Here is a 26,062-nt window from a genome sequence, read left to right as displayed (position 1 = left end):
TTGTAGTGAACTCTATAAATGGACCATTTGCATAACCCCAAAAAAGACTTAGATTGCATAAAACTGGAGCACAGTCAATAACCAAATTGTAATTGAGCTCTATAGATGGACAACTTGCATAACCCAAAAAAGATCCAAGGGAAGTAGGGAAAGTTGACTTGCAGCAGTCAATAAATTTCAGGCAAAAAAAAAAAAAAGGCTTCTGGGAATCCTCAAAACATTAAGGCCATTATGCCTACTGACAAATGGCCTAAGGAGGATGAAACCAAACACAAAATCACTCACCTAAAATAAACCAAAGAAAGTCAAAAAGCAGTATGGAAGAAGATCAAGCATATAATTCCTTCCAGCTCCAAGTAGCAAAATTCTTAAAAGATGAGACTCCCAGCCACAAGAAATCAAGAAATTTAACTTTAGAGTGACTTCAGATGATAAAAATGTACTTCTCCTACTCCTAAGAATGAAGGTTCTTTCAGAGGAGACTCTGACAACAAATCCACAAATCACTGCCACCACATTAAACAAGAAATCAATCTTGGTTGTAAACAACCAGAAAGGAATAATAGCTCCCCCCCCCCCTTTTTTTGTCCCAAAAGGGACTCAGACCCCTTTAACCCTCTAATCCTGACCTAAAACCAAAAAACAAAAAAAAAGAAACAAACACATAAACCGCAGTCTGAATGTTCTAACTTCCATATTAACTCAAAAGGGGGCAACAACTAACATCAAAAATCATGCCAAATAAAGGACAGTGGTGGTATAGGAATCAGGAGCAAACATACATTCCAGCTGAGAGAGCCCAAAGTTGCTCTTAGAAGATACTTCCGTAGATGTAAAATGTCCCGAAGGTCACCCTGCAAAAAATCAGAAGACAGCCAAAATAATACAAAAAAAAAAAAAAAAAAACTTATACTTCACACCATGATATGCACTTTTTCAAAGTTCACTTCATTGATATCCCAACACCCAAAAGAAAAGGGACTAAGACAGATGCCATATAAAATCTCACTCCCATTCCTAGTACAGAAAAAAAAAAAAAAAAAAAAAAAAAAAGAAAAGAACTTGCCATGCCGGCTACTACAAAAGCTTGAATTAAAAAAAAGAATGGTGATCAATTCTAGTTTATTCAACCAAAATTGGCAGGATATTTGACAAAGATTCTTCTATTAGTTTGTTTCTTTCCAAAAGAGAGTTATGGAGACAAAATCATTATTTCTATAATTTTAAAGAAAAGAAAAACAGCTAACTCCCATGCATACTATTAGAGAGAAAAAGAAACTAGTAGGCATGTGAAAGAAAAAATATGAGACATATGAAAAATAACAAAGAAATATGCCAACCAGCATTTGGAGACAGTAAAAGCAATTGTGAGGTAACAATTCAAAATCCAAAAGAAACAAGTCTAAGCCAGTTACCTGAGAACCCTTCTGAGAAAAATAACATGCGATGAAGTACAGAGAACACCTGGATGGACATCAAATCCAAACAATTAGATAAAAGAATAACAACATCAAATGTAGGCTTGAAATCAGGTTTCCTCAAAAAGAGAAATGGAGAAAGATAAAGGATGAGAATTTCAAGTATAAACTGGTAACTTTTAACCAGTCCCTTACTCATCACTTCAGCAGTTCAGCTTTATGACTTGCACATAAAGATTCACACTTTGCAGCTCTATTCTATTTTACTTGATATTTTAATTAAAAAATGATAACCTTCCACTGCCGGCAGTTATATACATCCATATGCAGTAGAAAAAGTTGCAATGCAACACCATATATAGACAAATAAGCATACATCTTAACCATATCATTGCTTTCAGCTGAAATTCAATATTTCCTAGTTAATTTCAACTATGAGAGCTGGAGAATTTTACATGCTCTAGCATTAAGTTCCCTCCATTCTGAAATTTACCCTTACCGCCAAAAAAAAAAAATGAAGTTTACCTGTCAAGAATGTAAATTTTATTGGGGAATTCTACATGCACTGATGTTTTTGCTCTATACACCACACTTTTTTTTCAAAATTTTTTGTAAGCGAAATTACTAAAATACCCATCTCACAAATTTTATAACTTTCAAAAATCCATTTCCGAAAAGTCATAACACATTTCAAAAATGCATTTCAAAGAAATCATAACACTGCTCGAAAATGTATTTCCAAGAGTGTTGAAATTGAAATTTTATGAACAATTCCAAAAAGAAGAAATTTTGTTAAAATTATTTATAAATAAGTGTAATGAAAAAAATTATTATTAAAAACTTATAAATTTTAAAATTAATAAAAAAAATTTATTTTTACTATTTTCATCGTAGAGAAAAAATAAAATCTTATGAGACTCTAATTAAATTAAAGATAAAATAGCAAGTATAATTTTTTTATAAATTTAAAATTTATCATTTTTTAATTAATATTTTTATATCAATTATTAAAATTTTATAATAATTTTAATTAAATTGAGCTATTTAAAAAAATCGTTACATCTACTTATCATGATAGGTTTCTCCAATTAGCATATTAAGTTTTGACAAAATTATATAGTATTCAGTAATATTACTTAATATTGCCTCTTTACTCATAAGCATGCAATACTGGTTAAGAAAATCTTCAACTTTGAGTTAGTTCTAATTCTTCCAACATCCTTCCTATTGATTCTCAAATTCGTATGAGGCCGAGGACATGACAATGGTGATTTTGTAGCATTTTGAAAAAATTTTGTAGTATTCAATAATATTATTTATACAATTTTAAGGAATTACAGCTCTTATATGTTGATCAGACTTGATAATTCTTTCATCACTCTTCATAACATCAAGAGATAAAATATTTAATTAAAACCTCATAAGACTTTATTTTTTCTCTAAACTTAAAATAGTAAAAATATTTTTTTATTAATTTTAAAATTTATTATTTTTCTAATAATAACTTTTTTCATTACATTAATTTATATATAATTTTAACAAAACTCCCTTTTTTGTAAATTTTCATAAATTTTTATTTTTTCACTTCCGAAAATACATTTCTGTGAAGTGTTATGACTTCCCAGAAATGATGAAAATATTAAAACTCATAAAAAAGGTATTTAAGTAATTTTACTTACAAAAAAATTTTGAAAAAAAAAGTGGGATATATTTAGAAAACAGGTGGGGTGCATTTAGAACTCCCCAATTTTATTTAACTTGTACCCAACCAGCATACCTTCTTTAAATGGTGACTATTACCATATGTTACGAAGAACTTTAGCAAAGAAAATTGTCTAAAAAAGCTTTTTTAAACACAATTTGAGCTAGAACATATTCACCTTTTCATTAAATTCTCCTAATGACAAATAATTCATTAAGTTAAAAGTAAAGAGAACTTACAGTGAAGGCATTCCTTTAAATAACCTAAGATCCCATACATCATGAGGCACAACGCATGAGTTTGTTAAATCCTAAAGACAGAACATTTAAATAAGGAGGGTATAATAAGTAAACCACATAAGAACATTTAAATTAAAATATAGCACTCTCTTACTAACTAATAGGCCATTGGTATGTAGAATAGCACTCACATTTGCAATAATGCTTCCAAGGAGAGCCAGAGCAGCATCCACCTGTATAAATACATGCAACTTAATATCCAAGCAGAAGCTTAAACAGAAAGTAAAGCCCAAGTGATAGTTTCAGAAAGCCAGTAACTTTATTTTGGGACATTATCTTTTAGAATTTAAAAAAGAAAAAAAAAAAAAAAGATATCCAAATGCTAATTCTCTACCTTCTAGCATGCACTTCAATTTTGAAATTAAAGGATTAGATGGATTTGAAGGCCGTTTTTCCTAAAAGGCCATTGGCTATGAAGCACAAACACAGATATGCAATATGGGTACGACATGACATGAACATGACGACACAGTAATTTATAAAAATTGAGGACATGGGTAAGGCATGACGCAGAAATAAAAACTATTTTTTATATATTTTATATAAACTATTCAATATAAATGTAAATACAATAAAAATGTAAATATTGATATTTTCAGTCAAATATTATATGAGAATAATTTTTTTTAAATCAGTTATAAGTTTAAATTTTTGAACTTCTAAAAACCAATTAAAGATTAAATAGCTCAAACTTAAAGGCCCAAAGGCCCTAAATCATCATGCCCCAAATTTACTTGGATTAAAAGATGGTTTGACCGAACTCTTTAAAGCCCACATGTCTACGTGTACTGAATTAACCATTTACATCCAGCTATGTATTCATCTTTGGGTCAGGGCCAATAAGAACGAAGTCGGTGATGCTACACCCGTAGAAGGGACCCTTCAATTATCATTTATTTGTCTTCAATTATACATAAAGGAGGATGAATTAGTTTTTTTCTCCAAAAAACTATTAATTTGTTTTGTGATCATCAATTTACGGTTTACATATTTTTCTTTTATAAGTTTGTTGTTGATCTGCTTATACCTAAAATTATCTTATCTATAATTTTTTTGCTTGTATTTTATTTCCATCCATTTATCTATTTGAAGCCACCTAGAAAATCGTATGCAGACTTCAAAAATTGCATATCTCAATTTAGCAGACTTATGTTCCGTGTCCAGCCGTGTCAGAGGCATGTCTCAACGTCTCCAATTTTTTTTTTTCTGCATGTCTAATACGTGTCCCACCATGTCGGAAACTTGTCCATGTAGAACATGCATCAGACACCGGTAAGTGCTCCTGCATGGCATTCTAGTTCAAGCCATTGGACAAGAAGGATGTATAAATTCCATGTAATTCTAGTTCAAAACTCCTAGGAAACCAAACGAGACCAAAATTTAGGCTCTATTTGGTAATCATGAAAACAACTTCCAGAAAATAAAAGATTTTCTAGAAGATATTTTCAAGAAAAGAAGTTATCTTGTTTGGGTAACTTTAGAGAAAATATTTTCTTGAGTTTGTTTCAACTGAAAACATAACATTTTCTTTCTTCCCCTATCTCCATCACAATTCAAAACCCATACGGTGGTCCACCCAAATTCTGTTCAGTATGTTCAACAAAATAAAACAATGAAACCACCCAAATTCTTCAAGCAACAACTGCCTGCTAACCAACTGTTGAGAGATTACAAGACCCAATACATGTGTGAAGGCAAATGTGGTTGGATTCTTTTGCAATCATCAGCTTATGGTTCAGAAAATCCCAACTCAGAGAGCTTCAATGTAATCAACAAAGAAGGCAACCTCATCGCTAGCTAATCCTAGTTGAAAAACTCAAATCTTGTCAAAACTTGATAAATAAAGAACAGATCATGATGACTACCAACCAGAACTTTTATAGAGGCTCATAGCTCACCGATAAAATGTCTTTAGTTCAGGTAAAGTGTTTGATTCTCATGGATTAAATGTCTCAGTTAAAACTATTATGAGTTCTTGGGTCATTGACTCAAGAGCCAGAAAACATATGACACATTCCTCATAGAAGTTTAGTACATATACCTTATGTCCTAGTAATAAGAAAATTATTGTTGCAAATGGTTTACTTACTACAGGAGCAAGATTATGAGATGGTCAAATTAATCCCTCGCTTGTTCTTAAAAATGTTCTTCATGTTCTCCGATTGTCTATTAATCTGATATTTATACAAAAAATTACTAGAGACATGAACTACAAAGTGACTTTTTATCCCTCCTATTGTGAATTTCAAGACCAAAATTCGAGGAAGAGGATTGCACTTGCTAAGGAGAAAGATGGAATATACTATCTTAAGATATCAAACAACACAAGTAATATCAAGAACAGTTTACCATTGTCATTTCTTTCTGAAAAATCTCCCAATAAAAACAAAATCTGGCTTTATCATTTTCGTCTTGGACATCCTTCTTTTGGAACTTTGAAAAACATGCTTCCTTCTATGTTCAAAGGATTAAATGTAGAAAATTTTCATTGTAATGTTTGTGAACTTGCAAAGCATAAACATGTGTCTTTTCCAATTAGTAACAAAAGAAGTTCTACTCTTTTTTACTTGATTCATAGTGACAATGGGGTCCCTCTACAATTCTTAATATTTCTGGTACAAGGTGGTTTGTTTCATTCATAGATGATTGTTCCATAGTCTCATGGATATTTTTACTTAAATTCAAATTAGATGTAAATAGTGTGTTTTTAAGCTTTCAAAACATGATCCAAAACCAATTTGGAGTGCAAATCAAGAGATTTAGGTCTGATAATGCAAGAGACTGTTTCAACCAAACTACATATAATCTTTGACTCTATTTCTCAAAATGAGCATGAATCTCCTAAAACTAAAACTAGTGATTATCATCTATCTATTGCCATTAGGAAAAGAACTAGAGAATGTACTAAGCATCCACTATACCCAATCTCTATTTTGTGTCATTTGAAAATTTTTCATCATCCACAAAAAATTCCTTAAGAGCCTAAACACTATTTCCATTCCAACTACACTATTCGAGGCATTATCTAGTGAAAAATGGAGGCAGGCCATGAAAATAGAAATGGAAGCCTTAGAGAAAAATAAAACATGGGAACTTGTAGTGTTGCCAAAAGGAAAAATCTGATTAGGTATAAATGGATTTTCACTATAAAATACAAGGTACATGGTACTGTTGAAAGGTATAAGGCTAGGTTGGTGGCTAAGGGTTACACTCAAACTTTTGGAGTGGATTATCAAGAAACTTTTGCTCCAATTGCCAAGATGAATACAATTAGGATTTTGCTATCCTTGGTTACAAATTACAATTGGCAGCTTCAACAATTTGATGTAAAGAATGCTTTTCTACATGGTGATTTGGAAGAAGAAATATATATGAAGGTTCCATCGGGATTTAGAGTTCATCTATAAGCAAACAAAGTATGCAAGCTGAAAAAGGCTTTATACGGCCTTAAATAATCTCCTAGGGCTTGGTTCGGGAAATTTACCAAAATGATGCTAGCAATGGGATATAAACAGAGTCAAGGAAATCACACAATGTTTATCAAGCGCTCGAATTCAAGGAAAGTCATAGTTCTATTAGTGTATGTTGATGATATAATTGTAACCGGCGATGATGACAAAAAGAGAGAATTTCTAAAACAATGTTTGGCTAGAGAATTTGAAATTAAAGAGTTAGGAAGATTGAAGTACTTCCCAAGAATTGAAGTAACTCACTCACGGCATGGTATGTTCATCTCACAACAAAAATATATGATGGATCTTTAGAAGGAAACTGGGAAGCTCACATATAAACCTGCAAATACCCTTATAGATCCTAATCATAAACTTGGATAAGCTAATGAAAATGCTACTATAAATAGAGAGATGTAATAGAGATTAGTTGAAAGACTCATTTATCTCTCACATGCTAGACCTGATATAGCAATGTTGTGAGTGTGATAAGTCAATTTATGCATAGACCTAAAAAAGTGCACCTACAGGCTGTCTACCATGTACTACACTATTTGAAAGCGAATCCTAGGAGAAGTATCTTGCTCAAAAGAAATTTGAGGCTGGTTCTAGAGACATATAGATGCTGATTATGTAGGTTTGGTAACTGATAAAAGATCCACCTTAGGTTTCTACACTTTCCTAGGTGGTAATCTTGTGAATTGGAGGAGTAAAAAAAAATGTGATGGTAAGATCAAGTGTTGAAGTAGAGTTTAGAGCAATCACTCAAGAAATTTGCGAACTACTATGGTTAAAGATTATCCTAGACGACTTGAAGATCAAGTGGGATGGACCAATGACACTCTACTGTGATAACAAGTCTGCAATAAGCATTGTACACAATCCTGTGCAACATGACAAAATAAAACACAATGAAGTAGATCAGCATTTCATAAAGGAGAAACTAGATAGTGGGTTGATTTGTACACCGTATGCATCAACCAAGGGTCAACTTGCAGATGTGTTAACTAAAGGTCTTAGCAGTGCAACATTTCAGGAAATTATTTCCAAGCTCGAAATAGAAAACACCTATTCACTAGCTTGAGGGGAAGTGTGGGAAAACACTTAGCTATAGTTGGTTGTATTCTGTATATTTATGTTTGTATCCCTAAAATTAAGTATATGTATCTGTAGAATTAAGGATAGAAAATTAGGATAAACAATCCCTCAATTATAAGGATCAGTTTTAGAAAGACTTAGTTTCCTAGTTTACTCTCTACTTACCTATATATAAACCTAAGGTGCTTATATAATTCTTCAGAGGAGTTTCAATATAAATTCAGTTTTACTCTTAGTTTTTCCACATTTTTACCTCTACTAGCGACATAACTAAGTATGACAGGTTCAATGGGAATAGCACTGCAATAGTCTGTGCCCGCACAGAGCAGGCTACTATTGATTTCCACTAACCCATCCAGACATCCAGTCCTACCCCCTCCTTAAATCGCAAGATCTATCTTGATTTGTAAACAAATGTACAACCACTAACTTTTAGGAAGAAAAACTAGAAGGCATCCATGCAACAAAATAGACTACAAAACAGAGGACTTTCAACTTAAGCAAGGCAGAAAACTTAAGGTCAATTTGATAAAGCATTGAAAATTTTCAATGCATTGAAAATTAAAAGTTTTAATAGTTTAATTTATTCAATATGTTTAATAACTCGTATTAGAAAGCACTTAATAGAATTTTTTAACAAAAAATGATGAATAAGTAGGTACAGGGCTTATTTATCACTTATTGTAGATATCGCTTCAAAATATTTTCTTTCAAAACAATTACCCTAAATAAATAGTTTGCATTTTCTCCAAAGTCTAGTTCTTCTCATCTTTATAATTTACACTGGATTCTCTGTAAATACTAAACCACAAGTTGATTGATCAAATCCTATTCCATGCGAGAATTTCTTCTACTTCTATTTTAATTTTTGGGTTTGTTTCTAGATATAGCTCATCTTCTTTCACTTTTTTTTTTTTATATCTTTGAACTCTCTAACCCTCATTTCTTCTTTCTTCTTTCTTCTTTATATCAAGTAACAATTCAAATTGTTGTTATGGGTTTACAATGAAATACTCAAATTTTGTGATCTAGGTAATTGTATGATTCTCTAATTTAAATTAGTGCTATGGGTTTACATGAAATTCCAATTTTGCATTCTAAGTAACTGAATGATTTTTTTGAATTATTGTTATGGGTTTCCGATGAAATTCTCAAATTTGCATAATGGGTAATTGTATAATTGTTTAATTTGAATTGTTGTTCTGGATTTGCAAGAAAAAGCAAGATGTAAGTCCTATAAATTTGCAGGATCCCTTGCATTACTCCCTTGATAAAAGTCATGTCTGTATCAGATACAAAAAGAAAACCTCAAAGCCAACCAATGAAGTATATCATATAGTTGAAATTATTATATTATGGTTATGCATATTAAGAGTCATTAATGTTCCCATCAAAAAGCAAGACTTTATTGATGAATCCAACAGGCTTGGAATGGAGCTTCAACAACTCCATCAGATATTCTATGAAAGATTTTGTTGTTAGTGAAGGTGCACGCATATTTGTTTCTACTCCTTCCATGAGTGTTGATGTTGTTGGATTTGCTTGTTAAAACTTATGTCTAAAGAATTGGCATCTGATGTTTCACTAGAAGTTGTAATTGTAGTTGATTGTGATTTCTTGGGAATAACCAAGCATTTGTTATGGGTTGTAATATTATTATAAGTTGTCTGGTTTTGTTCTAGTAGATTTTTAATTCCTAAATCTGCCTTTTTTTATCTACTCTGTTGATCTTATGATCTTGAATTTTGATATTGTTGTAAAGTTAGCAAGTCATGCTTTTAAAATATCATATGTGAATAAGAGATTTTTGGCTTAGAATAAAGTACATTCCTAAAACAAATTCATGTGTAATTAACTCTGATACTAGAGTTAGTATAAGATTGCATTTTGGATTGCATTCAATGTCTGGTAAGGTTGGTAAGTCATTGGGAAGTTGTAACTTACAATCATCTACCAACCTCTGTCATACAACCATACGTGAACCATCCATTTGATTCCCAAACGTTGGTTTTTATAACTCTATATTTTTAATAGTTCTATTTAATGACATATTTCAAACTTGTATTCAAATCAAAATATGTAACTAAGAAGTTGACTTTATTTGGAATAATATAATGAAAATAACTTTGAAATGTAAAATGAATATTTTTAGAATTCAACATTTACAATTATCAAACAATATATTTATATTCAGCATTTAATTTTCAGTAAAATATCAAACAGTTTTTGTAATTCAAATTCATTGTTTATAAAATTCAGAACAAAAATTCAGCACTTAATTTTTCAGCACTCAATTTTTCAGTTTATCAAGCAGCACCTTAATCTTGGGATTAGATCCTAGCATTTCAACAGTAGACTAGACCCAGACTTACAGAGCATAAATTAGGTATTAATACTACTGAATCAGTTTGAAAGTGAAGATCTTGGATTCTAAAGACTTGCCTCCAAACCATAAAGATTAACTAACCATTCTCCTGCTGTATAAAAACTAATTAGTGACCATTAATTCTTGAAAATTTTAAAATTGCTCCCAAAAAGGAATGCTCACTCTAACCTCAATAGCACAGAATCTGAAACTCAATCATTACAAATATATGGACCTAAGAACAAAACTCCAAGATTGATAAATTAAATACATAGTAATGAATGAATATATCAGTTGCTGATTTCAATTGTTCAGCCTTTCAAAACAAATTTTGATTCCAACAGTTCCAAAGATTCCCCGATATCAGTATGTTATAGCAGGCTCACAAGTCACCTTAAATTTCTCTAACAGAAGGAGACCTTAATGCATTGAGATGCCATTTTTCCAAACAAATATTTAGTGCATAATGAGGAAAACAAATGATTAAAACTACTTATCAAAAAAAGTTCAAGAGAGAAAGGCATAAACAAAACTTACTACTGGAATTACGTTGCTAAATGTTGGCAATCCATGCATAAGATGGCTCCATATTAATTGCCAACCACAATCAAACTGCATTGTTTGTCAAACAATTTTAAAATGTGAATTCACTCAACAAGGACCTTCAAGCAAAAGATATATAATTAACGAAAGAAGCCAACTAGTCTAAATGATATAGTCTTTTCAGAATTGTACTTTGGCATAGCATATTATTAATGCATAAAGAATTTGGATAGGTCAAACATAAATGCAATTTATCAATAACATAGACTGACTACTTAATATAACATTGTGCAATTATAGTCTCCATCTATAAAGTTAGAAAAAATTCAGCTACATCTCTCTGACAACATTCTTTTCGGTCATTTTAGCGTTTTCTGACTTTTATAGACAATAAATTCCTGGCAAACTATAAAAATGGGCATGGTTCCCATAGATAACTCTTAACAACTAGAATGTTGGCATAAACCATTTCCGGTCAATCTCGATCAGCTCTCTTTTTATTCAGACTGCAGCATGAAACTCAAATTATATACCTCATGATGGATGACAACAGCACAAATTTGTGGGAAACCTCCTCTAGTTTAGCTTTCTGGATAAGGTAAATTCAAGTAATAAATTCTGAATGAGAAACATAACCATCCACAAAATTAAGGATAGAGTTTCTCTTAAGTTAAGCTCTACAACTCCATGCTTGTTATTATGTGGCACCAGACCCAATTCAATGCCTAGAATATGTAAAGCAACCAACCTAAAGCTGATTGGAAATAGTTGAAGCCTAACCTGAATATGAAACCACAAAATATGCTAAATTTAAACCATATGGAACAACACAACTTAGTGTCATCCTGTGTAGACCCAATACTAAAAAACTGAAACAAGCAGTTCTAATGAATGCAGAATAAATAAAGGGCAACAAACAAAATAAAAGCAAGGTAAAAATGTTAAGCATCCAAACTAAAACCAATTGGCAATAGGTGAAACAACCAGACTTGAATATAAAGCAGCAGCAGCAAATTCTAAACTTAAAAAAATTGAGGTAACACCGATTAACACAAACAAGCAATGGAGCCAGGAGTAGACGCCTGATTCCCATTTGGTACATATAAGACAACTTGAAATTATGAGGATCTATTTTCTAATAAATCAATGACCTAAATGTGTGCATGTCAAACTACAGAAAATTATCCCAAAAGAAAAGCGTAAGAAGAAACATATACCTCTTTTGAGGTAAAAGAGGAGCTCAACGAAATCTCCACTTGAGCATCTGAAAGCAGCAACATGGAAGAGAGTTCCTGCAGACTCCTTTAAATGCAAGTAACTACAAATATAAGCTCAAAGGAAAGATATATATATATATATATATAGAGAGAGAGAGAGAGAGAAAGAGAGAAACTTAATTCCAAGTTAAATATGATTGATACCGTTGAATCAAGCATGCACTAAAAATTTTAAAGACAACATAGAATCAAGAAAATGTTAAAGAAACAGCAATTCCAGATTTTGTTGTTAGAAGGGTGTACCGCAAAGTCCACAGCAAACCATCATAAGCATGCCCCACATTAGCATCATTCAAGATTCTGCAATATAAAAATGTTAATCCAACAAAAGAATTAACAATAATAACAGTGTTTCACAAATATTAAGAGAATACAAGAAAAATACTACAAATTATTTCCTCAAGCTTGTACACTTTCATCAACATCTACCAGAAAATTCCTAAATATGCAAGCATACATCTCAACATGGAAGGCTTCAGTAGATGGTATCTCAACGTGAATGGTTTTTTTTTTTCCTTTTATACATAAGAATTTTTAGTTACATAACCGGAGGTAGCCTTTCCCATCCATAAATTCCACCCCTCCATCTTAGGATTTGAACCAGAGACCTTCAAGATGGAGTCTAATCGATGGGGTGTACCCTTCAGGACAACATTGAATGTTTTGCAGAATGGTGCAGTAACTCAAGAAAGCAAATCCAATAATTAATATAATAAAATGTTGTACACTAAAGTTTCAGAAATTTTCAAAAGCATACATCTCTACACATGTGAATACATAACTGCAAGCATGCACTTGTTTTTGCACGTATGTTTGTATTGCACATGCACTGAGAATAATGCAAGTAAAATTTCCCACACTGCTTTCAAGGTGCCCTCAAAAAGAACAATGATAAAGAAACTATATGAAGGCATGACTTTTTCATGCATCAATATGCTACCGTAAAGAAAGGAAAGTCAAAAAAATACTAGAGCCAATCAATCATGACAAGGTTTACAAGATGTCTGATTATACCTTTCAAAGCTTGCACAAATGCCTTCAAACCAGTAGACAAAAAGATCCTTACTTATGCGAGTGTAGTAATTACGAATGAGATAACAAAATGACACATGCCTGCAGTAACACCCATGCAGATTAACTTAACAAAATTGTTTACATAGAAAACAGAATAAGAGGAATTAGTGGCACTATTGAGAAATTGAGCAAAAACACTGACCATACAAAGAACAAAAGCTTCCATGATAATAACAGAGGACATCTACAAAAGAACTCAGGCAAAAATGCATCACAAAAAATAGATATGATTGTAACCTGATTTTACAACAATACTGTCAGACAGTTTTCTAAATAGAACGATAAAGCAGTAGTAAGGTGTCACTAGGGATACAGCAGTCAAATCGCATATTCACATCTCAACATTTAAAGTATGAAACAATAACACTCCCAAGTATAAAAAGTAAAAGACTCAAAGAATTAAAAATAGATTGCCAGATTTGCAGCAGCATTACATTTTTTAACACATAATTGGAACCCATAATAATATATGAAAGAGGGACTAAAAACAAATGGCATCAACTAAAAATGAACAGTCAATAACAAGCTCACAATGGTTTCATTGGGAAAATTCTCACAGAAGTAGAAGCATCAGAGGCATATCAAGTTGGATATCTATGTGAAAACATATGCTATAGTGGAAATTATTTAAAAATGCTAAATCTAATATGGAACTATAATGAAGGAAAAGTAATTAAATAGCAAATTGGTCAAGGATATATGGTACAAAAATAATTTTTTCAGGTTAAGCATACCATAACCATTTTCCTTTCATAAGTGCATCCTTTAGACAGGCAGCAGCACTCTCTCTTTTAACGCGTTTTTCATTCAATGTTGCTCTGCTTGTATTGACACATGCCTGAGTCATATTACATTAAGAATGACAAAGATAATAAAATTAGAAGAATTCAACCACTAAAACTTAAAAAAAGTTGGCAATTTCAACAGACAAATATTTGAATGTATATCAACAATACCCAAACTGAAAATTCAATTTAAAAATTCAACAAAAAAATGCAGCAACCTTGAAATTATTTTGCAACTTTTGAATAAGAAGGAAATACCCAAACATAAATACTTCAAAGTGCAGCACAGCATCAGTTCTAACAGTAAAAAGAAGCAACTAGATACTAAGCATGAAAGCAGAATACCCGATACAATATGAGTGCTGCAAGCTCCACCAAATTGTGTTGCGAACTACTCAAGGTTCCAAACTTATCATCCTTGGCTCCATCACTCCTAACATTTATTGCATGACCATCCATCAGATCACAAGAAGCAACTAGCAGAGAAAATAAAAACAAATTTGCTCTGGAAAAGGAACAGAATAAAGATTAAAAGCACTCACCAAGAAGTAACAGGAATAGATAAATTGCTCTGATCTAGTTCCTTACATATGACGTCCAAGAGTTGTTCAACCAAGAAACTCCCATCAACTACACCTCTAACTAAATTTAGCTGTAACCTTGCATAAAGAACAAGTGCATCCTACAGAAGAAAAAAATACATAAGATACAACCCATAAATTCAAATTTAGTTCAAAATTTGGAAGAAGTTTTAACCTTAAGACCCTTATCATGTGTCGTCAGCCAAAAACGAAAAACAAATTGCTGTGTCGCATTATGGATCTCTAAGGACTGACAACTCAAATTTGGACCATCCTTCAACAAGTATGTATTAATACACTCAATTAGCTTGCGTGAAACTTTTCCCTCATCCCTGAACATTTACAGCAAGGGAAAGCAGTAATTATTAGATCATTATCAGGAACCGATACAAGAATGATTTAAAACAGCAGATTAAGGCAAAATAAACAATGAAAGCAACTAGGCTCCACCGATGTGTACCTTATATAAGAAAATATCTTAACAAACCCCTTCACAATGTCTTCCCTAAGGTTATCCGGGAAATCTCCAGGAGGATTTTCTAATAGAGACTGAAGGGTTAGGATGCTGCGGAAGATCTCCTCTTTCTGACTATATTGAGAGTTATTTTTCTCAGACAAGGTTGTTTCCACCTTTTCCATGTAGAAAACCATAAAACCTAGCCAAAAGTATTAAAATAAAATTGAGATCACCAAACAGTTCCAAACAAGGATTGCCAACATAAAAACGGGAAAAGATATGTGCCACCAGCATAAACAATATAAAACTCACCAGAGTAAATGCTCTTCCTCATATGAAATCGGTAGTCTCTGACCGCCAAAAGATTTCGTAATATAATCCCATATTCAGATTGAAAGCTTGGAACATTGTTTAACACATCCAGCATGTGACTAAAAAGTGTTTTAACCACAGACAACAATGGAAGCATATTTCCTGACAGAAGGAAATGGTTGATATATCAATATAAGCATTCAAAAAAAGGTGAAAGCACAAATTGCAGGGAACCTGCACAAAACTTTTTAGTTAGTCTATCAATGTGGATTTTCAAAGTTAATATGGGGTTGCAAGGGCCTTAATAGAGGTCTCTTGAAGTCTTAGGAATAACTTTTGGACTTTGTTTTCAGTGGCTATTAAGTAATAAGTAATTGCAAGGTAGTTTCTATTTTTGGTTGAAATGACCACGTTTTAATTGGCTGGCATTAATAAGAAGGATTTCTCTCACCAAGAAATTCCCTAGAGTCTATATACTTGACTGAAAATCTCAACCCATGAGTTAAGGAAAAGGAATCCAAGATTACCCAGCTGTTGATAACACAAAGATGCAACTAAACATTCTTATCCTATATAAATCATATGTAGCCAAATAACTCAGTCACTAACCCGGAAACTTAGTATCTTCCGCACGTTGAATGACAATTCGAAGAGTTTTTGCAAAAATTAACTTAGGTAATCTCCGCTTGCTTGTTGATATCTCCAATGATAGACACTGTGTGAGCAATTTAATAAGAAATGGCCATGTTTCAGCTGTAGATAGCAACATAGTGAAATGTCAATTCCCTTTGGACAATGTTTTAAAAAACACATAAAGAAAGCATGCGAAAAGATACAAGCAAACAAACAGACATAGATCTTACACTGAGGAATCTCGTTTGGTTTAAGCTTTGCAGTATTCTGTCCAATAAATTTACAAAATCCGATTGATCTTTCTCCCTCTAACCACATATTCAACAACTTTATTCCTTCCTAAAATTGCAAAAAATAAAAACACAAAACCAACCGAAAAACAAAAAGAAATTCAGTTAGTTATCAAGTAAATGTGCTAGATAAAACATAAACTACAATATACGCACATTGTTTAAAATGTTTCTATTATTTTTCTGGATCAAAATAAAAATACAAGTACAAAAAGAAGCTTTTGTTTGGTAGAAATGTGAGAATGTAAGAAAACCGTGTTTAGTTCCCTAATAAAGGTAAGAAAGTAAATATATATAACGTATTTTTTTAGGCACGAAAGTCGGAACTTTGAAAATGAACCGTACTTTCATCGATCAATCCGGAGCAAATAACAAAAAAGAAGTGAAATAAAAACAAAGTTCCAGTCCGATTTTACTCAGTTTTGACCATTTTATTGAGGAAAGGGAACGAGAAGAAAGTAGATAATCGAAGGGTTTTACTTCACGGGCTTTGGCTTTATCAGAGGAGAGCTTGGAGACGATCTCTTGAACATCACTGGAAGTAACCATGGCCGACTCAGGGAAGAGACTTCAAAGCAAAAGGGAAAGTGGAAATATGAACAGGAAAAAGGAGGGAGTCGGGAGTCGGGAGTCGGGAGTGGTTTGGAGAATGAAAGAGACCCACCCTTTCGTGAGTCGGTTTTGCTGATGAGTGGAAACGGGTCGTTTTATTTGCGTTAACCGGGAACAAGGGTTTTCTTGACAATGAGAGGGCGGAGCCGGTGCGATTGAGTAATAAAAACGCTATATTTTGCCACGATTTCATAAAATTTTCATTTTAAATAAATTTTTATTTTTAAAAGTACTTATAATTTATATGTTTCTTTTTTATATTTTTAATATATGTTTATATTCTAATAATTTATTTATCTATCTAAAATCTAAAAGAAAAGATAAATATCTAAAAGATAAATCTTGCATATGTACCATATCACATGTTACTTTTTTGTTCTTTCATTTTTTTAATTTATATTTAATTCTTTTTCTTTTTTCTTTTTTATTTGCTTTTACTTTTTAATTCATATTAATAAATATTTTAAATGTATTTGTTCAACTCAACTTTTTTATATTTTTAGTCTTTTTCTTTTTGATTAGATCAATTTTTTTTAAAAGTCATATGTTGTATACACGTGGCACCCAATGTAAAAGATAAATTTTGGGGATGTATTATACCACATGTCACTTTCTCATTTTTTATTTTTTTAATTTATATTTAATGCTTTTTTTATTTGCTTTTATTTCTATTTATATTTAATAATTATTTTAATTTATTTTTAATAAAAGACCTAACTTTTCTTTTCTTTATCTCTTTACTGTTTTTAAATTAGTTCAATTTAAAAAAAAAGTCAAATGATATGCACATGTGATACTCTATTTTACTTTTTTTTAACTTTCAATTTTTACCTTTTTGTTATATAAATTTTATATCAAAAGAAATCAATAAATAAACTTTTTAAGAAAAATATCAATAAAACTATGAATGACAAAATAACCCGCATCTAATAAATTTTGATTTGTTCAGATACAATAAAGGTATTTTTTTAATTTGGATCTAATTCGAATTTTTTTTTTGAAAATCATTGTCAATTTAGATACAAATTTAAAATGATTTGTCTCACCTAGATATATATAAATATATTTTTTATAATTTATTTAATTTTATATTTATATATAATTATAATAAAATTAATATTCAATATCTTAATTTAATAAATCATCGTTGCTTTTCCATTTGTCTCTTTTTTCCATCATTTTTTTTTGTTTTGTTTCGTTTTTTAATTTTTTTAATTAGATAATTTTTTTTTAAAATCAATAAATGTAAGAACGATAAAACAACTTATATCTTATGGGTTTTAATTTGTCTTAATCCAATATGTGCGAGATTTTAAAAAATTTTAGATAGGGTCAAAGTTTTTTTTTTTAAATTAAGATTAAGCTGGAGATAAATTTAGGATATTTACTCTTACACCAAGTGTATATATATAATTATATTTTTTTATTATTTATTTAATTTTATATTTATATATATTATATTAATAATATTATTATTTAATATTTTACTTTAATAAAAATATTATATTTATATATAATTAAGATATAATATATCCATCCATCTATCCGGTATATAAATTTTACTCATTTTGACTTTTGTTTTACTCTCATTCAAGATGTCTAGATGATAACTTATTTTTATTTTTATTTTTGTATTTTTTTTTAACTTTTGGTTTTTTTATTTTTTAAATTTAGATAAATTTTATAAAAAAAAAATGAAAGTGTTCATGTGACACACAAATTTAGTTTTTTTTTTAATTAGATAAATTTTGTAAAAAAATGAGTCGATGGATAGAGATAGCAAAAAAAATTATATCAAACAGGTTTTGACCCAACCCAATTAGATAGAAGGCAAATTTTTTTCTTTTTTTTTCTTTTTTCCTTTTTCCTTTTTTATATTTTCTTTTATTATGTTTTAAATTAAATAAATTTTGTAAGAAAATAATAATAATAATGGAAGTGCCTACTTTGCATCTCTATTTATTTTTTTATTATTATTATTTTTTTCTTTTTTTCTAATTTTTTATTAATAAATTTATTCTTTGCTACCTTAATTTAAGAGATTAACATTTTAAATTCAACTAGGATGTCCACGCAATGCCCCAATGATTTTCTTTATCTCTTTTTTTGTTTCTTTTATTTATTTATTTTTTGTTTTATGCCTTTTTATTAAATTAATTTTGTGAAAAAATGGCGTCAATGAAGTTGTCCATGTGTTAGCCCATTAGGCATTTTTCCCTTTTACCTTTTTTAAATTTTTTTAATTAGATAAATTTTACAACAACATGTGCCAATTGATAGAAGTGCCAAAATAATTTATATTATACGGTTTTAGTCCATCTCGAACCAATAAGAACTTATTTGTTTTTTAATCGAATCAAGTTGAGAATGGTCGAGATTTTTAACAAAAACGAGATCGAAGTATAAACGTATTTAAGGTACATTGTCATGACCCATTTATTATTAATTTAATTTTATATGTATATTTATTAAATAAATAAATTTATTATTTGATACTTTAATTTAAAATTTTAATTTTCTAAACTTAACAAAGATGTCTATGTGGCAATCTCTATAAACTTTTTTATTTTTCTTTATTTTTTTACTTTTTTAAATTTTGTTTTTACTTTTTGTTTTTTTATTAAATACATTTTGTGACAAAAAAAGAAAATAAATTTAGGTATTTACTTGTCACCCAGTTTATTTTTAACCTTTTGCCTTTTGTAATTTTTTTCATTAAATAAATCTTATAACAAAAAATCGATAAATAGGGATGACAAAAAAAAACTAATCCACACCAACGCATGGGTATCCACATACTTGTATTTATCCATATAATATAACTCATACCCTTTGAAGTGCCATGTCATGATCCATCACTTTTTCCCCTTTTTTTCTTTTTCCTTTTTTTTCTTTTACTTTTTTTTATTCTTTCCTTCTTAAAAATTTAATAAAACCTTTTACAATTTTTTATCTTTTGGTGTTTATTTAATATTATTAAGTAAAACATATAATTTTTTGGTCTTTTTTTAATTAGATCATTTTAAAAAAATATATTAATAGAGGTGTTTACATGACATTTGGACTTTATATTTTTCTTTTTTCAACATTTTATTTTTAGTTTATTGCTTTTTTAGTATTTGCTTTTATAATTCATAACATAAATTTTGTAAAAAAATCTCATCATCAACAAAATCACATATCAACTTAACCTTTTTTCTTTTTTTTTTCTTTTTTCCTTTTTTATTTATTTTCTCTTTTTTTAATTAGATTAATTTTTTGAAAGGCAAGTAAGTCATTTTGGGAAGTTAAAGATAAGTCAAAAATCGAGCAATAGATAAAAGAAGACTGTTTAATGAATGGGTATGTCTTAAACCTTCTAAAGTTGGTATATTTTGATTTAATGAGGAATGATTTGTTGGATTTTGAAGGAATTCAAAGTCAGTGGAGCTCGTAAATGAAGGCAACTTTCATAGCAAAGTATGGAGATATTACCTAGTTGGTACTAGTAAAACCTAATGATCAAATGCTGAAAGCTGCAATAAGATTCTAAAATTTGACTTAACGCCTATTATAGAAGAGTACTGTGTTTTGTTATGTTTAAAGCTCCTCAAGCTTGATAAAAGTATACTAAAAAGCACAAAAGTTGACCAGATATAAGAAAAAGTTAGTAAATATCATTAAGGTTGAGGTTCAGGAGATTGGAAAAAAGAAAGGAACCAACAAAAGAGTATCATGGAATTTCTTACGATATGTTATGCTTCAGAACTTCAACGAGGATCAAGTTATGGATATGTTTACCTTACTTATATACAATTTGGTGATCTTCCCGAAAACTTTAAGGTATATAGAGGCCTCCATGGTTGACTTTTTCATACAGTTGGAACAAGAGATCAATCATTCACCAACTATTTTGGAGAAAACCATTATATTTTTGAACTATTACCGAAGAAAAGGAGAAAGAAGGTTAATTGGTTATATTCAACTATTATATGTGTAGATTCAAAATCATTTTTGGGATACTAATCGAGCCTCGTTATTGACCTACATGAAGACTTTAGCATCGTTGAATGAGTTCAATGCTAAAGAATGACCTATGAATCTTTCCAATGATCAAGGGATAGTTTTCTTTTGAAGTTTAAAAAAATATGGGGTGACTTAGAAAGCACCGTGGATGCCTCGAGTTTCAATTTTATACAGTTGTAGCAATCAACCTTGAATTTCATTGTCTGGTATTTGAAAAGCCATTAGTTATGCATCATTGATGGTCATAAGACAGTATGGGTCTTAACAATTTATTTTGATGACTCAAGAATTGAATCAGATGAAATTTGATTATGGCATAGAAGGTTATATGGCTAGAGTGCATGTTATCACAAAAGTTTAAGAGGCTCACATTTAGGTTAGAATTAGTAAGATATATCGATAATATGACTCTAGGATATCTAGTTTGGAGGGCCAAATGAGGTAATGATTTGATGCACCATCGATCAAAAGATAATACAACTAGTTAATCTATAGGTCAAACCACTACTATCTGAATTAGAGATTGTTAAAATAAAATTTGAGGCCAAGATAGAAAAAATGAAAAAAAAAATCAGATACTGCAAAATGAGATGGGTCAGCTAAAATACGATGAATGAGTGTAAAGGGATAGGTAAGAAAAGATGACGAAAGAAAGATACTTTGACTTTACTTTTCTTATAATTTTAATCAAGAATGCTCTAGTTGAGTATTGTTAGGCATAACATAAAAAAATAAAAACACATGAAGTAATTAAGATTGGATTCATCACTTTGTCTGATTAAGAGAGTATCTCAACTAATCTTAATTGAATTAACTTGAGAAATCTTTTGCTAAAGTGAGATGAGAGTTTAAAATTTTCTAAAGCTTATTTATGAGTTAATGTCAATGATAATATTTAACATGATTGAACAAGATTGAGTAGACACTAGACTATATTCAATGTTCAAACTAAGATACTATGTGATGAAAATATATTAATTATACACTAAAATCATTCACTGGTAGATTGTCAAGGAATATTGATTTTTCATTAGCAATTGGGGGTCATGACAATGAAGCTAGCATTGATCATGATCTATAAACATAAGATTAGGCAATTGAAGAATTGATGATAAAGGCAAAGATTTTGTTTCATCCATAACTGAATACTAAGGGTTACAATACTTGTGTTTATTATTAACATACTAAAAAAACTAATGGGTCACACATAATAGGATAATTGTAAAAGACTAAAATTGAGACAAATTAAGTTAGACTTAGTTTGATTTTAGTATGACAAAAAATTAGACAAAATAAAAACAAGAAAAAAAGTATTTCTTGTTTTAGTATATTCAGCTAACATAGGGTTAATTGTAAAAATTTGAATTATATGTGTTTGTTAGCTCAAAGACTTAAAATAAACTAAGAGAGGGGTGAAGTGATTAATAATAAATTTTTGAAAAATCAATACCTAACAAGTACAAATTTTAAAAATCAATTTTTCTAAGTAAATGAACACAACAAATGTAAGTATACTAAAAATCTTAAAAACAAGATATAGAGATAGAGAATTAAATACCAAGATTTATAAAGTTTTGACCCTTCCTTTAGGCATCTACGTCTTCTCATTTAGCCTCACTTACCAATGAGTTCAATCTATTATATATTAAAAGTTACAACATAGCTCTTTAAAGCTCTATACAATCAACACCATAATCTTTTAAGGGTTATCTTCCCCCTTAAGCTCACAATCTCAAAATACAAATTTTTGAAGTGTTTTGCAAACTTAAAGAACCTCTCTAAGGTTTGATGGTTGCTAATTTGAAGTACAAATCAATATTGAGAAGAAGATTAAGAGAAAAAATGATACAATATAAACTTTCAGCATTTTTTTCTTACTAACTTGTTTTTAATGTTTGAAAAAGATGGTAAATAGAAGTAATAAGTTATTTTGGCTTTTCATGCTCTTCAATTGCAATGGGAAACCTTCAATTATATGTTGAAAGAAAGAGATAACCGTTGCTTGCATTTAATGCTTGAAACCTATAAAATTTCAAACAAGAAAATAGCCATTGGGGCTTTCTAAGCATCAGGGGATCGATTAGATTAGTTTATAAAAGACCAACTTTCATGCTAAACAAAGGCTACCTAATCGATCAAGTAAGAGACGTGATCAATCTCCTACCCAGGTGATCAATCCCCTATGTAGGAAAATGGATCATTTTTACAAGTTTTTGACCCAACAATATTTCTATATAAAAAATGGATTAATCCTTTTAAAAGGGGATCAATTGGGTCACAATCAAACCCCAACCAATTGATCTCTATAGGGAAAAGATCAATTGATTTTTAAAAATTTTGTTGAAGATGGGCTATTAAAAGAAAAATGGATCAATCCCTTTATCTACGGGATTGATCAAGATGTAAAGAGATCGATCTTTTTTATCCTAAAATGTCCAAAATTTATTTTTGTTTCTAGAATATGTTTTGTTTTAGTTCAAAAATAATTTTTGACAAGATAGAAGTTGGTAAAATATTCAATTTGAGATAAAGTAAATTTGATTCAAGTTAGGCAAATTTTTGTTTCTTCAATTCAAAAGCTTTTATCAATTCAAGGCTAACAATCTTTCCATTTTTGATATGACAAAACCAAGTGAAAATTTTGCTTAAAAATATTTTTTTCATTTGAAAAATAGGCTCTCCCTAAATTTAAGCATAAAGAAATTTAAAACAAACTAAGAACAAGGATATAACCATCAATATCAAGATCATCAAATAAGAAATTTTCATTTCATTACCTTTCACTTTTTCTATCATAGCAAAAGAATGAAAACAATGAAAGTAATATGGCAGTTAATTCAAGGTAATAAGAAGCTCAATATATGTTCAAATGCCATACAACTCAATTCCACAACTCAATGTTATACCAATTTTAATGTCATATAGCCATTAATCAATATACCAATTCTACATGACATCAATTGTAAACTAATTTCAAAATAATATAGCAAATGTCATTATGAAGATGAAATGCATATATCATTAATATAAACATCAAATACTAAGGTTTTAAAAGAAAACATAATGCAACGTATTTGTAAGAAAAGCAAAACATGAAAATATAGATATGTAGGGAAAACATATGAGGGATGGCATTAAGATAGATCATTAAAGAATAAGATAAGGTGAAAATGGTGAAAGTGCTAGTTCATCTCGATCCTTATTTGGTGGATTTCTTCAGCCATGACATTTTGATTTAACTTCAATTTTGTAAGCCTTAAGTTTAGGTTTCCAACCATGGAGTGCAAGCCATTTATTTAAATAATCATAACTTAAAGGGCACTTTGTGTATTAAATGATAGACTAGGAGGTTCTCATTAAGGTACATAAAAAATATATGAAATATCATAGTCTTCTTGCTCTTCTTACACAGCCTCAATTTTAGTCTTTCGAACTTATAAACCAATTGCATTTTGTGTATAGTTTTACTATGCAGAGTATAAATTTTAAGAATACCGAATAGGTTATTAAACATGATTTCTCTATCATCCCTAGTGTTAATACTCAATTTTTTCAATAATTTATTGATAGCAAACCCATAGACTAAAGTGTAATATCTGTTTTATAGTACTTTCATCATGTCATTAAAGATAAAGTGCACTAGATTGGGTTTTTTCTCATGTTTGATCTTGTACATTCACCAGTAATCTTGTCTCCCAATAGTTAAATATTAGGTGTCAAATGGTGCCAATACATGAGTAACCATAAAGTGCAACAATCTATCATACATTGAAAGTTTAGTGACTTATGTAGGAGCATTTTTCAAATTTTCATTCCTAAAGATATCTTGAGCTAAATCCAGCATTTCACACTTAGTGTTTATATCCTCACCATCATCTAGCATAAATATTTTAGCCAATAATTGCTTATTAACCATAATTTCTTTATCTATCACATAGGTTTTGAATTTATCAACATAATATTTATTTTTAGACCCTTCAATCTCAATACATGTCGCATTACTATAGAACACCTTAAAAAGATTCTCATAAATTATTCTATCTATGCACATATAGTTAATCTAACAAAAATTCTCAAATACATACAAACAAGGAAACTTAATAGATTGGAGAAATTTAAGAGATATTACCCTTTCATGCTTAACCTCTCTATGAGTAAAGTATGCTTCATATCTTTTCTTAGCATCAAAATTTGTAAAATTTTGATTGAATGAAGGCTTAATTGATGAACTAAAAGCCTCCCTTGGAGGATTCCTCCTTGTTCCAACATTTCTTTTAATTTTAAGTGCCATGGAAACAATGGGATAATGGACACAGGTAGGCTTATGTGAAATTTATGAAGAAATTTATGAATATAAGTAGTAGAATATGTTTAAGAGAGGCAAAAAAATTCAGTGAATAAGGTAGTTTCAATGAAGGCACAAAAGGGGATCAAATTTTTAGAGTGAAAAGTATGAGTGAAGATTTTTGTGTGATTTGAAAGATTTTTAAAAAAGATTTTTTGCAAGAAATCAAATAGAAATGAAGCAATTTGTAAAAGATTTTGGTTGAAAGTGATTAATTTTAAGACAAAATGGAGCAAGAATACCTACGATTTTAAGAGAAAGTGTTTTAAAAAAAAGATAAAGAGAAAAAGAAGAGGCTATAGTCAACCAAGGAATGAGAAAGTCCAGATTTTAAGTGGACAAAACTGTGCGCATAAGAAAGTTTTTCATGAGCTGGTCGATTAGGTATCAAAGGGGATTAATTGGGTTAGTACTTGCCATAGACTGATCGATTAAGTCTAAATGAGGATCGATTTAGTCTCAATGTTTTCCCCTTTCATTTAGCTACTGGATAGAAAACCAATCGATTCGATCAAAAGGGGATCGATTGGTTCACCTATAACAAAAAAAAAATTAATTTTTTTAAAATTAAAACCACGCAACATAACATTTAAATACGCATCATATAATTACAAATATAATCATATACAAGATTTCAAAAATATGTCAAGATAAATACACATTTAGTCAAACAAGGTATCAACATTCATCATACCATCAAGAATTTTATTTCAAGGAGTTTTCATCATAACAAGTTCACCTCTAATTGTATAAAATCTATCTCTATAAAGAGGTTTTATAAAAATATCAGTTAATTGATGTAAGGTATCAACATATT

At 30.0% G+C, this 26,062-nt stretch overlaps 1 protein-coding gene across 16 annotated transcripts in view; it reads right to left on the bottom strand.

Annotated features, from left to right (window-relative positions):
* ATM (Serine/Threonine-kinase ATM-like protein) overlaps positions 1 to 16,960 on the bottom strand; it is a 69,034-nt gene extending 52,074 nt beyond the window's left edge. For 9 of the 16 annotated variants that reach the window (XM_022911400.2, XM_089765910.1, XM_022911410.2 and 6 more), the window contains exons 1-17: positions 16,764 to 16,960; positions 16,224 to 16,332; positions 15,970 to 16,113; positions 15,361 to 15,522; positions 15,052 to 15,247; positions 14,767 to 14,923; positions 14,553 to 14,692; positions 14,356 to 14,443; positions 13,960 to 14,063; positions 13,166 to 13,264; positions 12,395 to 12,451; positions 12,092 to 12,176; positions 10,869 to 10,943; positions 3,551 to 3,592; positions 3,360 to 3,430; positions 1,416 to 1,464; positions 783 to 854 (exon numbers count right to left, since the gene is read on the bottom strand). In XM_022911400.2, coding sequence (XP_022767135.2) covers positions 783 to 854; positions 1,416 to 1,464; positions 3,360 to 3,430; positions 3,551 to 3,592; positions 10,869 to 10,943; positions 12,092 to 12,176; positions 12,395 to 12,451; positions 13,166 to 13,264; positions 13,960 to 14,063; positions 14,356 to 14,443; positions 14,553 to 14,692; positions 14,767 to 14,923; positions 15,052 to 15,247; positions 15,361 to 15,522; positions 15,970 to 16,113; positions 16,224 to 16,332; positions 16,764 to 16,832 — 1,719 coding nt within the window. In that variant the 5' untranslated portion in view covers positions 16,833 to 16,960. Of the gene's footprint in view, positions 1 to 782; positions 855 to 1,415; positions 1,465 to 3,359; positions 3,431 to 3,550; positions 3,593 to 10,868; positions 10,944 to 12,091; positions 12,177 to 12,394; positions 12,452 to 13,165; positions 13,265 to 13,367; positions 13,463 to 13,959; positions 14,064 to 14,355; positions 14,444 to 14,552; positions 14,693 to 14,766; positions 14,924 to 15,051; positions 15,248 to 15,360; positions 15,523 to 15,969; positions 16,114 to 16,223; positions 16,333 to 16,628 lie in introns of those variants that run through there. The other 7 variants (XM_089765900.1, XM_089765905.1, XM_089765901.1 and 4 more) reach the window with 5 other exon arrangements.
* Between the last annotated feature and the right edge of the window lie 9,102 nt (positions 16,961 to 26,062).

The sequence above is a fragment of the Durio zibethinus genome, chromosome 9, assembly GCF_047325235.1.
Source record: "Durio zibethinus cultivar Kanyao isolate XHJ-2024 chromosome 9, ASM4732523v1, whole genome shotgun sequence".
NCBI classification, from domain to species: domain Eukaryota; kingdom Viridiplantae; phylum Streptophyta; class Magnoliopsida; order Malvales; family Malvaceae; genus Durio; species Durio zibethinus.
The sequence above is the reverse complement of the archived record's forward strand: the minus strand, read 5'-3'. Positions and strand labels throughout refer to the sequence as shown.